At 45.7% G+C, this 11324-nt stretch overlaps 1 protein-coding gene across 1 annotated transcript; it reads right to left on the bottom strand.

Moving 5' to 3' along the window:
* Positions 1–261: 261 nt before the first annotated feature.
* Positions 262–11274, bottom strand: net1 (neuroepithelial cell transforming 1). The gene is made up of 9 exons (XM_047022950.1): positions 11028–11274; positions 6601–6708; positions 6250–6420; positions 5602–5664; positions 5294–5467; positions 4921–5178; positions 2593–2763; positions 2150–2336; positions 262–1981 (listed from the first exon to the last, which is right to left on the bottom strand). Exons 1-9 carry the CDS (start codon positions 11118–11120, stop codon positions 1527–1529), a joined length of 1680 nt encoding a protein of 559 aa, XP_046878906.1. The 5' UTR covers positions 11121–11274; the 3' UTR covers positions 262–1526.
* Positions 11275–11324: the final 50 nt, after the last annotated feature.

Below are 11324 nucleotides of genomic sequence, written 5' to 3'. Positions count from 1 at the left end.
TCCATCCAGTAAACAGGATGTCCTTGAGTGACTTGCTTACTCTAGATCAAGGAGTACAAAATTCCAAGAAACTCAAGTTACGATGCAAATCTTACATAGATCTTTATTGTTCTATAATCATTGATTTACACCGCAAATACTTACATACCTGCTATGGCAGTCCTATAGACATTTGCAGTAATGTCTTTCCATCCTTCGCCCTCTTGTTATTTCTTTCGTACACATCTTGCACACATCCTTTTTTTCATTACTTTCTCATACCTTCTCTCTCTCTCTCTCCCTCCATTACTTACAATATCCTTCTTTATACTCAATGGCTTTTCACCAGTGCCTTAAAACATCCATTTTGAGCAAGGAACCACTCAGCTCTGTCAGAGAGCTATCATTGTGGAGTTACGCACCAAACATCCAACTTCTCAGTTTCTTCAAAATCCTACGTTTCCATCTTCTCCCCTCCTGCTTTCTGCAGACATTCTCTAGTCCTTCAACATATTTATAACTTTTTTGTCTAACACTGTCTCACCTACAAACCAAATCCTTTCAGACAAGTATATGTCATTGTTTGTTGCAGCCAACAGTGTCTATCCCATTAGCTCCAAGATGCTACATTGAAAAGTGATCTATTTAATTTGGAAGAGTCCGCTTTTAAATTACTATGGCTCAGTAATTTTTGGGTTACTGTTGTTTTTTGCTGAAGACTGAGTAAAACAAAATACCTTTCTCTATAGTTACTTTGGACGTCATTTAACATGACAACGCTACCTTTAGTGCAGCGATAAATATTTGACTAATATTTCAAAAGTAAATGAAAATCATATGCAATTTGATTGGATTTACATGACTTCCTTCAACTGCCTGTCATTGCAACAAGGTGACTGGATCATAGTAACATCATGTCATTAAAGCAATGTACAAAAACTAATACTTGTCCTCCAGTAGAGCAACCAACAATACTTTTTTTTTAAGCGATGGTGTTCAGTGTTCAAATCCATATTGTCTTTTGTGGGTGCTCATCCTTTTTTCCACCTCCATATTCCCAAAAAAGGTTTAAATAACTTTGGCTAGGGCTAACAACAGTGCTGTATTAAAATAAAATAGAGCTGCAGAAAGATTCAAATGATAAAAAAAGTACAACTTTTTGTTATATATTAATGCTTACCCATTCCCAAAGGAGCAGTAAACAGAAATTGACGCACAACTTTTACACAGATTCATGGGTGACCGTGTATGCTTGCTCATTGTAATGGTAAAACTACAACCAGAAGCCATGCTCTCCGGAATACTGCATTACCCAGGTATGCATACAGCCACTGTGGACTGAAACAAACAGGGGAGGGATGGAGGGGGGTGAAGTAAACTAGCTGCCAATGAGGACAGTAAAACAGAACACTGCTGTAATAATAATAATACAACACACAAAACGTATAAATACCCCAGTGATGTCCTGTGAGGATCCCTTCCCCCCCCCCGCCAGTATCTACAAAGAAAATGTCCACAGGAGTCAATTTTCTCCCTTCATCCTCCTCCTACACCATAGTCTCTTTCCTCTTCCCTAGGGAGCAGAGAGACCTCTTGTCTTTTTTGGTTTTGTGTGGCAGGGGTGAAGTAAGTGGCATTGTTGGTGATGAGGAGGAGGAGCGGGAGGAGTGTGGTGAGGGGGTAGAGGCGGGGCTTGGGCTGTTGTTCCTGCAGGGTGAGCTGGGGGCGGATGCAGATGTCAGAGGGCAGTTCTCGTCAGTCCCCTCCATGTAGATGACAGCGGAGAGGGAAGAGGAGCGGCGTTGCAGGAGGCGCGTGTTCGCCCCCGCGGCAGAGGGGAGGGGTGAGGCGGGCTGGGTGGCGGGAAGGTGGGGCCCGTGGACGGAGATGGCGCTGCGGAGGCAGTTGAGCCACTGCTGCTTGTGGAAGACGTCATTGACCTGCAGTGTGTGGGACTGGCCCTGGGCTGGGTCCTGGAAACGCACGCGGAAAATGTTCTTGGCTGGGAAAGGAGATGGAGAATGAACACAGTCAAAAAACGTCTAGGAACATCAACCCCCAATTATCCAACAGGAGCATGAATTCAGTTAAATGAATGATTCAGTTATTCACCTGATCAATAATGTATTTTTATGGAACAGGACTTGAAGAGGGGGTGTTTGGGCGTTACCTTTGTCGGCGTTGCTGAACGCTCCTCGGAACGAGCCACCCATCCTCACATCTCCGTCCTGAAGGTCCTCCAGAACCAGGTCCTGTACCGGGATGGGCTGCCGGTACACCTGAAAGCAGTGGCGCTCATTGCGTGTGACGGGCCTTGTGAGGACCAGGAGCTGGGTGAACAGGAACACGTGCAGCTTCTGGAAGGAGATAAATATATAAACTGTTAAAAACAACCGCAGCGCTGAAAGTAGTTTAATCTCAGGAATAGTCACTTGCATTCTTAACAGACTTTTAAGATTGTCATTGTAGCGGATTCCCGTGCGGTTGAGTGGTAGAGTTTGAGTAATTGATAACGTGAGTGTGTTAAAAAAAGGCATCGGCTGACGGACAGAGAACAACTTGGGGCTACTATGGAGTCTGAGGATGCGCACGTGTGTGTGTCAGACCGCTCACCGTTCCGCTCTTGTTGCGCAGCTCGCCGTGACACAGCAGGCTCTTGCACTGGTCAATGTGTGGGTCCCTCTGCCTCTCGTCCAGGTACTCCATCTTGTCGATGTAATACTTGCACTCTGACTCACCCTTCTTGGTGTTGATGTCAGACAGCACGCCCTGGATGACGGAGATCTGGACACGTACAACAAAAACAAGGTTATAGGAATGCCTGTTAAAATACCTGAGGTGTGTGCGTGTGGATGAGCTAGTCAGGGTTCATACACATTTTGACCAACGGATTTTCATGACTTTTCCATGCCTTTTCTATGACTTTAAACCAAATTTCCAGGACCAAACTTTTTGTGAAATCTTGGTGTATACGTTAAAAAGTTGTATTACACGGCTGTTCGTAATACTGTAGAATGCTCCATTCACCTAAATGGGGCTTCCCAACGTTCTTCGGTGAACAATTTTTTTACATTTGAACTTTGCTATGCATATTTGACCGCTGTCAATGGAAGTGGCCTTTTTGCCTCAGATTCACATCTTTTGTAGCACTCCGCAAGCAGTCCGGTAACTTTTCAACCCCAGCGTACTCAGTTGCTTAGCGACGTCAGCTGATTTGAAGCCTAAAGAATGTTCAACGTCTATGAAGTTCAACGTCAAACTATTTTTCTGCTGATCAACACTACGAACGGTAACAAATAAATTGTAAAAAGAGACATTGTGTTAAGTTGTTTTTTTGGCAAGTAGCCGTGTAATAAGCGGCATAATGTATAGAACGCCGGTCATAGTCAGGAAAATAGAGGGTTTTCACGGACGTCACATTCTGGGCAGTAACCCGGATGCGCGGCCATCTTGGAGGCACTCGATGTAAACAACTCAACGGAGTACAACGAAAATAACGTAAATTCTACACTCTTTAGTACAACTGTAGCCATGTCTAAACGACCGAAAAGGTCACCAAAACGTGTCAGAGATCCAAAGGCATACAGGGAAGGCCTTGGACCGCAAGAAAACCGTCGATATGTTGAGAAAATTGGATTTATTGGCGGTGCAGATCCCTACCAGTTAGCTCCATCTACTTGAATCCGCGACGACCCGGTTATTCTGCCTTCAGTTGGATATCTGGATATTGTCAACTACCTGGTTTTCTCGCCGAACCCATACACATGCAGTAGTTTGATATGAATTATATTATGTCAACGTCAGCTTACAGTAAAATAAGCGCACAGTAAAAACAGTAAAAGCAGTAGGCCTAATTGTTTTTACTATTTACTATAAAAAATATTACTATTCACTATAAAAAATATTATCAGTACAATAGAAAATTAGTTTTGAGCCGCTGAAATAAACATTTCACAATACCTGACAAGAAATGTGCCGAACAAATTCGTATGTTGTCCAGATTTTTCCCTCGTAGATCTTGGTTGAGCTTTGCCAACCACAAGCGCCTCCTTTCCTCTGACAATCTCTGGCATTCCTTTCCCTGGTTTTTAATAACTTTTGGATGTCGATAATATAGTAAATGTTTTTCACGATCTGTCCTATTTGTACAACCTGAAACACGGCAATAATTCAAAATTTTCCTTGACGACGTTCGGGATATACTTCAGTGCCAGTGCTTTGTTGTGATGCGGAGTGCCTCCAAGATGGCGACTTCCGGTCTGATGTCGCGTCGGTGAAAACCCTCTATAAGCCCCTTCAGCCCACATTACCTCCGCAGTTAGGACTTCATTTTTTGTCACAGCATCGGTTATCGACCCCTGCTGCTAGTAGGCGTAGCAGTGGACCTCGCTGTGGTGAGAAAGCCGGTGATGGGTGCTGCTGTAGCTTTGCTAGCAGCAGCGCTCTGATGTTTGCTACCTTTGGAATGGCTAGTTAATGCCGCCTCTCCCATGTTTGAAATGTCGAATGATTTTCCACCACACAACCGGCATTTTGCTCGTCCTGGGTCTTTGTCTGTTTAATGTATCTTTCCATTTGTAGCCAAGCATCGTTAAAGCTACACTTTCCTGGCATTTTGAATTATCCCTCGCGCTTCTCTGAGTTACTGTTATGGCCATCTAACTTTTCAGTTAGTATGAGAGTGTATGCCTGCTTATATTTTGAACGTATTTCTTTTAAACGCATGTGAATTATTTAAAACTCAGCGTAAATTAACAACATGAAAATATGATTATAACAACTTTCCATGACTTTTCCAAAACTTTTGGGATTTAATTTTTTTCAAGCACTTTTCCAGGCCTGGAAACAACCATTTAAAAATTCCATGGTTTTCCATGACCGTACGAACCCTGGCTAGTGTGTGTGTATGAGCAAGCGCGCGTGTGCCTCTCGTGGTCGTACCGCTTCTTCCAGGCTGGCTGTGTCGGGGTGTTCAGGCGGCGTGTGTCGCAAGATCTCTCGTAGGAGAAGGGGGTACTTGACAAGGCGAGAGCGGGGGATGTCCAGGAAGCTCCACAGGTCCAGCTTCCTGCTGAAAGGAGACTCCAGGCAGCGCTGCAGGAAGTCCTGTACACGGGCATCCTGCTTCTTCTGGTCCAGTAGGGCCTTGGCTGCTAGCTGGTTGCTGCAGTAGTCCCTGTAGGCATTCAGCCTCGGCAACTTGAAAAACAAAAACAACTAAAATGGTAAAAAAAAAAAAAAACGAACAAAAAACAAGAACAATACTACTGGACACAGGGAGAGCCTTAATGAGATCTGCTTCATGGGCACCTACCCAGTTGAGGACGATGTGCCCTATATGTCCCACGGTGCCGTCTAGGCCTGTGGCCTTAGCAAGCTGGGCCAGCAGCTCCTCGTGGAGGGGGATGTAGGCGTCCAGATCGCCAAACAGGTGGCCGAGTTCTACCTCGGACATTATGGACAGCTTCAGCATAGGATCATGGTACGCCTGGGGGGGGGGGGGGGTGACGATCGCAGAGGTCAGTTGAAGGCTTTTCTCCTTTGTTTACGAGGAGAATGAGGGGGAGGAGGCCGAGTGCAGCACAGCGAGGAGGGGGTGGAGGACAGAAAAAGAGTACGAACCTTGCGTGCTAGCTGGAGGTCTTCGATAAGGTCCTGTTCTCCTCGAGACAGCTCAAATATGGCCTGGGGAGCGGGGATGGGGGTTGAAAGGCATATTTAAAAACTGGATGTATATTTCTAACATCCAGTGTAAAATTAAACTAATTGGATGCGTCCGAGCTAACTGACACAGCTCAACCTCCAAATCTCTTTCTCCCTCTATCCTTCTGTGCTCTCATACTGGGTCCAGTGTTGGGTTTCTGTCAGTTGGTTGAGATGTCTGCTGGAGTGTGGGGGGAGTACTGGGGGGTGGTTGTTAGTGCGTCACACCTTACCGGTCCATGTTAGCTCACACTGTCTGGACATGTTGGGGCACAATAGGTCATGAAGGCTTTTTGCCCCCCCCCCCCTAACTGGGTACAAATACTGAGGCTGAGTGTAAAACAAACAGATGAAGAGAAACGAGAGAGAGAGAGAGAGAGAGAGGGAAGGGGGGGAGAACTAACAAGGAGCTGGAGGCAAGAAATCCTTCTGGTGTTCCTCTCACCTCTCGCTAGCTAGGATATAATGAATGTGTCTGAGTTTGAAACCCATTAAAGGCAATTTTTCGCTTATCTTAGCGAGACAAAGTGAATGGCGCGTTAGGGTGAAAGTCGTGGTGGACCTCACCTCCTGTCTCTTGATCTCCTTGGTGGAAAAGGTTCCCTTCTGGTGGACGTCCAGGCTCTCAGACCAGAGGGTGCTGTTCCTCCTCTTGGGAGGGGTGGGTGCCACCGCAGCCTTGCAGCACACCTTCTGGGGTCCGCCCGGCGACTTGCCATCGCCCCGGAAGGATATGGACTGCGCATGGTCCCCAAATAAAATGGGGGGAAAAAAATATACAAAAAAGGGAAGGGATGATTCGTTAACGTTTACGTTTAGGGGGTGGTTGAGTAGCTTCTCAGATGGGTGTGTGTGTGGGTGGAGGGGGGCCGGCTAGGGACGGGAGAGGATTTGACGGGGGGGGTTAGGGGGCCTAACCTGGATAGTTTGGCCGAAGCGCCGGACGGCCCCATTCCTGACTGGAGAGATGAGGTTGGCTAGCGACGTCACCCTGCCAAGAGGACGGACGCGCTTGTTGCTGGGTTCCTGGAGGACGAGCAAGGACAAGAGAGAGAGAGCAATAGAAAGATTTCAAAAGTTGATCAGAAACTACTTTGTGGCACTGGTTGAAGCTACAGTAGGCTAAACCTGAGCGCATTCCCAAAAGGTTCTCTGCCATGAACTGAGGTTACATGACCTTAACGCCAAGTCTTGAGCTGCTTTCAGGGAGGTCTTTCTTGACAAGGATCAGGGTGTGCGTGAGAGTGTAAGTGTGTGAGTTGGCTAGGAGAGCACAAAGGCCCTTCCTCTCTCTCTCCCCCTGACTGCTGCTGGGCTGGAGAAGGGGAGTCAAGAAGCATAACAGGAATGACCACGCACTCAGCTGTCCAACAGTCTATCACACACAAACCTAGTCAGCATTATGGCCTGACGACGGTAAACATCCATGGCCTGGCTGTGATGACAAACCCCGCCTTGCCCCCTCCCCCCCCTTGTTTGAATTGGAACAGGCCCCTGCAGACTTTGCGTGAGAGCAGCACCACACCTGGGCCAGGTACACACCATCCACCCCCTTCCCCTCAATCCCCCAGGCCTGGCTCAAAGCCAAAAGCCCAAACCGGCGAAGGCATCAAAGACTCACAGACCTGAGGTAACGATTTCAGAAAAATGTGATATCTTGTTCCCCCTCTCAAACAAAACACATGGTAGGATGAGAAGGCCACAGCTGTAATTATCTTCTTCTGAGGTGATGTTTCAGGTGGGTAGGGAAAAATATATCTCATAAAACTTGACATTAATGTTTCTTAAAGGCCCATGGACTCGTTTTCTCCTAACTCTGGCCTTTTTTCTTTTTTGTACCTTTTTCTTTTTTACCTTGGCTCACCAAATCTCAGCGAAATTCAGGGTCCCGGTCTGGGCAACAGACAGACACAGCTGTGAGACAGATACGCCTAGCGACCTACAGGTCTGAGGGCTGGCGTGGCGACTACTGCAGCCGTGGTTAGGTTACGGCCCGACGTGTCGTCTGTCTTTCTCCTGACATCTGCCAGCAATCACCGGACGAGCCCAGAAAAACTTGCTGGCCCCGGCTCTTAGCCGAGCCAACAAACGAAGCGCAACCAACCGATTTGGACTGATGGCCCAGTTTACATCGCCGTGAGAGGAGAAATCCGAAACACTGAACCGGTTTAAAACTGAGTAGACCTCTGCTCTGGGGCTCTAGGTTAAGAGAGAGAGGGAAACAAATGCTTTAAACCAGTGTTTCCCAAACTTTTTTTCTGGGGACCCATATTTTAAAAGTCACAAGCCTTCGCGACCCAAGCCAATAGATATTATTCGTAAATCACAAAATTAAGGTGGATTTGACCATTATTGAACAATAATAAGGATATTCTATTGTTATTTTATTGTTATTTCAGAACTTGTAGGCCTACTGCCATTGTTAATAAGCTATCTCAGTGAGAGTGATCACTTCTCGCTGAATAATTGAACCAGCAATATTTAAAGAAGTTATCCAAGTGCCTAATTGGACATTAAATATAGGCTTTAAAAAAATTATATATAGCCCATTTCTTCTTATTTTCAACATTCAATTGAACCAGAAATATTGGAACAAAATATGTAATAATTACAAAAAGATTACAAATTATAGAAAACATGTTGTACCATTTCAACATAGGCCTGTCTGTGTTTTTGTAGCGCGTTCCAGTCCGGGGTGCAGGAGGAGAGCGCAACAGGCATATCAGGCGCAGCATTCAGTCTGTTTTTGTGCTTTGTCTTGATTTTTGTGAACACAGAAAATCCAAATTCGCACATGTACGTGGTAGTGAAAGGAATAGGCATAGAAATACTGGCCCTACTGAGGACAGGATATTCTGACGAAATGCTCATCCAGAATGACGATAAGGTCACAGATCCATAGGGTCAGTGCGATCGCAGCTGAGCTGCAAAAACTCGGTTTCTTCTGCAGGACTAGGCGTCAACTCAAGCAAAGTAGGCCTATCAGGACTCTCAAATTCGAAGGGATTTTGCATCCTACTTTTATCATTCAGAATGGTATACCTCTCTGTTGAAAAATAGCGATCAAAGTTCTCAATACGCGCAACGACATGAGTTTGAATAAGCGCAGACGGCTGCTGGTCTTTCAAATAGGGGAAGCTCATTTTCATATATATTTTACATTAATTTTTTCTAGTTCACTGGTTAGTTCACCCCTACGACACTAGCCTAGCCTACTGTATATTTACATGTATTCATTTAGCAGACGCTTTTATCCAAAGCGACTTACAAGAGAGAGCTTTACAAAGTGCATAAGTCACTGATAATAACAGACAGAGGACTCTAATCTTGGCAAACTGACTGTACTGAGCTCCCAGAAGACAAGGTCCAGCTCTCTCCAAGAAACCAGCCAGGATTCAGCGTTGGTGCTTATGATATGGTACTCCAGCCTCTCATCTCTCCCAAAACAAGGCCCCCGAAAGATACCTTTCCTAAGCCCTTGCTCTCCCTTTAATGTACCACTGTGCAGGGGGGTGCGTGTGTGTGCTTCAGTCCCAGCCCTGCAGATATGGCTGGGAGGGGAACACTACTATTTAGTCTGAGCTCAGACAAAAGAACTGAGGTCACCACTCAACTGTGACTGGAATTTTAAGAAAGAACAAACACACAACATTGACAGACTTTAAAAAGTCAGTTGAGTATATAATTTATATGTGGTTCCATAGTTCCGATTATTTGTATCAGTCATATAAATACTTTTCTTGTTGTTGTTCTAACTTAATGAAAAAAAATCTGTGGTTAGCCTTGTTTCATGAAACATTCAACCTTCCTTTTACAGGTCAACTGAAGAACCCTCTTCCAAAACACAACCACAACAGCCACAGAATGGAAGGAAGAATGCAGTCTGTAGAGAACTGAGTTCTGCAGACGGTCAGCCAGCCAGCCAGTCAGTAAGAACTACCTCCAGCTCACACAGGAGGAGGTCAGGCAACACACCTGGGTTTGGTTTCACTCCCCTCCCCTTCCCTGTGCCCCTCTAATACCCCCTTTCCACCAAAGTGAACCGGGAGCTAGCTCGGAGCTGGTGCTAGAGCCATTTCGGAGCTGGTTCAAAAGCGGAGCCAACTAAAGAACCGGTTTGCTTTTCCACGGGCGAGAGCCACCACAGAGCCACGTCATTACGTCACTGTATACGTCTCATATTTCCTAGCAAGGCTAGCGCGGTAGCGCCAAACACAACATCAACAATGGCGGACATTTCGTTGCTGTTGTTGCTCATGGTTTTGCGAACCTACATCGGCATCCAAACACGGCGCATCCGACGTGTTTGTTCAACTCGCCATTTGTATAGAAAGAGATTACAATCGAGAATAATAAAAGTCGGAGCAAATTTACAAATTAGCAGTTTCATCAATAAAATAAGCACATTTTCAGCAACTACACTGCCCACTTCTCGATACATTTTCATTCAGATTCTGATTTACAAGTACCGTTTAGCTGTAATATGAATTGTAAAAACTTAGAGCAATGGCGGCCAAAGCGTTTTGTTGGTCACGGTAACCCCGCCCCAAGCGGTTCTTTATTGGTTCTTAAACTAGACCAGCTCCGAAGTGGTGCTCGTTGCAAACCACGTACGAACCACTTTTCCGGTTCCCAGTCTGTCGAAAGAGAAATAACTGGTTCGCGATTAGGCACCGGCTCCGAACTGGCACTCAAAATGCGTTGGTGGAAAAGTGGTATAATTAAGCCTGGACTGGAGGAATGCTTTCAGCCGGCCATGGAAGCAATCACACCTGGAACCTCTTCACCTGAGCACCCTGCTGAGGGCCTGTACGACCTACACCAACCACACATACATAATGATACGCCCAATGGCAACTACAATTCTAAGGTAATACCCTTTCCATGTCTGACACAAATACTTTGATCCAAATAGATAGGGGATACTTACACCCCCTCCCTCTAAGCAGAAGTACCTGCTTAGGTAACTCCAATCAGACAAGGAATATGCAAAACCCAAGGGAAACCAATCTCCTCGCTGCCCAGGTGGAAGGAAGCCATATAACTGGAGTTATCTGGAGTCAGTATCAGAAACATAGCATTCTGAAAACAGACTGAACAAGGTACAGCGCTTAATCTCACATTCACAGTTTCAGAACGTATGCACACACACACACACCCACCCACACAGAGCTATACTAAGCAGGGTTGGGGAGAGATAAGAAAAGGGCTAGGTGCTGATTGACTCAGATATGATTCAGGACAAAAAAGCAACACGTTTCTGTCCGAATGACAATAAGTAACACTAAAGCAAGCACAAACAACAAACAATTAATTTGTTCTTCATCTACCCTGGAATATCTCACCTCTGACTCTTTGTTGGCTTGGTTCTGGTAGTCTATCACTTGTAAAGTCCGTTTAGTGGGCACCAAGCTACCCAGTTCATCGTAAGCCACCATAGCTTTGTAGGAAAACAAAAAACGATCCACCTAATCCCGACGGTCAGTTAAGAATATTCCACATGGAAATGCTTGTAAAAAAACGCCCCTCTTCTTCTTCTGTTTTGGGAGAAGGTCTTTGTACATACACACACACACACTCATACTCTGTAAGCGTTGGTCTGAGGCTGGGGCAGGGAGGGAGGGCTTAAGTACTGAGAGTCA

Source organism: Hypomesus transpacificus, chromosome 7 (genome assembly GCF_021917145.1).
Source record: "Hypomesus transpacificus isolate Combined female chromosome 7, fHypTra1, whole genome shotgun sequence".
NCBI lineage: Eukaryota > Metazoa > Chordata > Actinopteri > Osmeriformes > Osmeridae > Hypomesus > Hypomesus transpacificus.
This window is presented reverse-complemented; position numbering and strand designations above follow the sequence as displayed.

Excerpts from the sequence above, each read along its gene's own strand:
- net1 (XM_047022950.1), bottom strand. The coding sequence starts at position 11,120 with ATGGTGGCTTACGATGAACTGGGTAGCTTGGTGCCCACTAAACGGACT. Across the intron at positions 2,764-4,920 it reads CAGCCAGCCTGGAAGAAGCG|ATCTCCGTCATCCAGGGCGT; the intron begins GTACGACCACGA and ends GTACGTGTCCAG. Across the intron at positions 2,337-2,592 it reads TGCGCAACAAGAGCGGAACG|AAGCTGCACGTGTTCCTGTT; the intron begins GTGAGCGGTCTG and ends ATCTCCTTCCAG.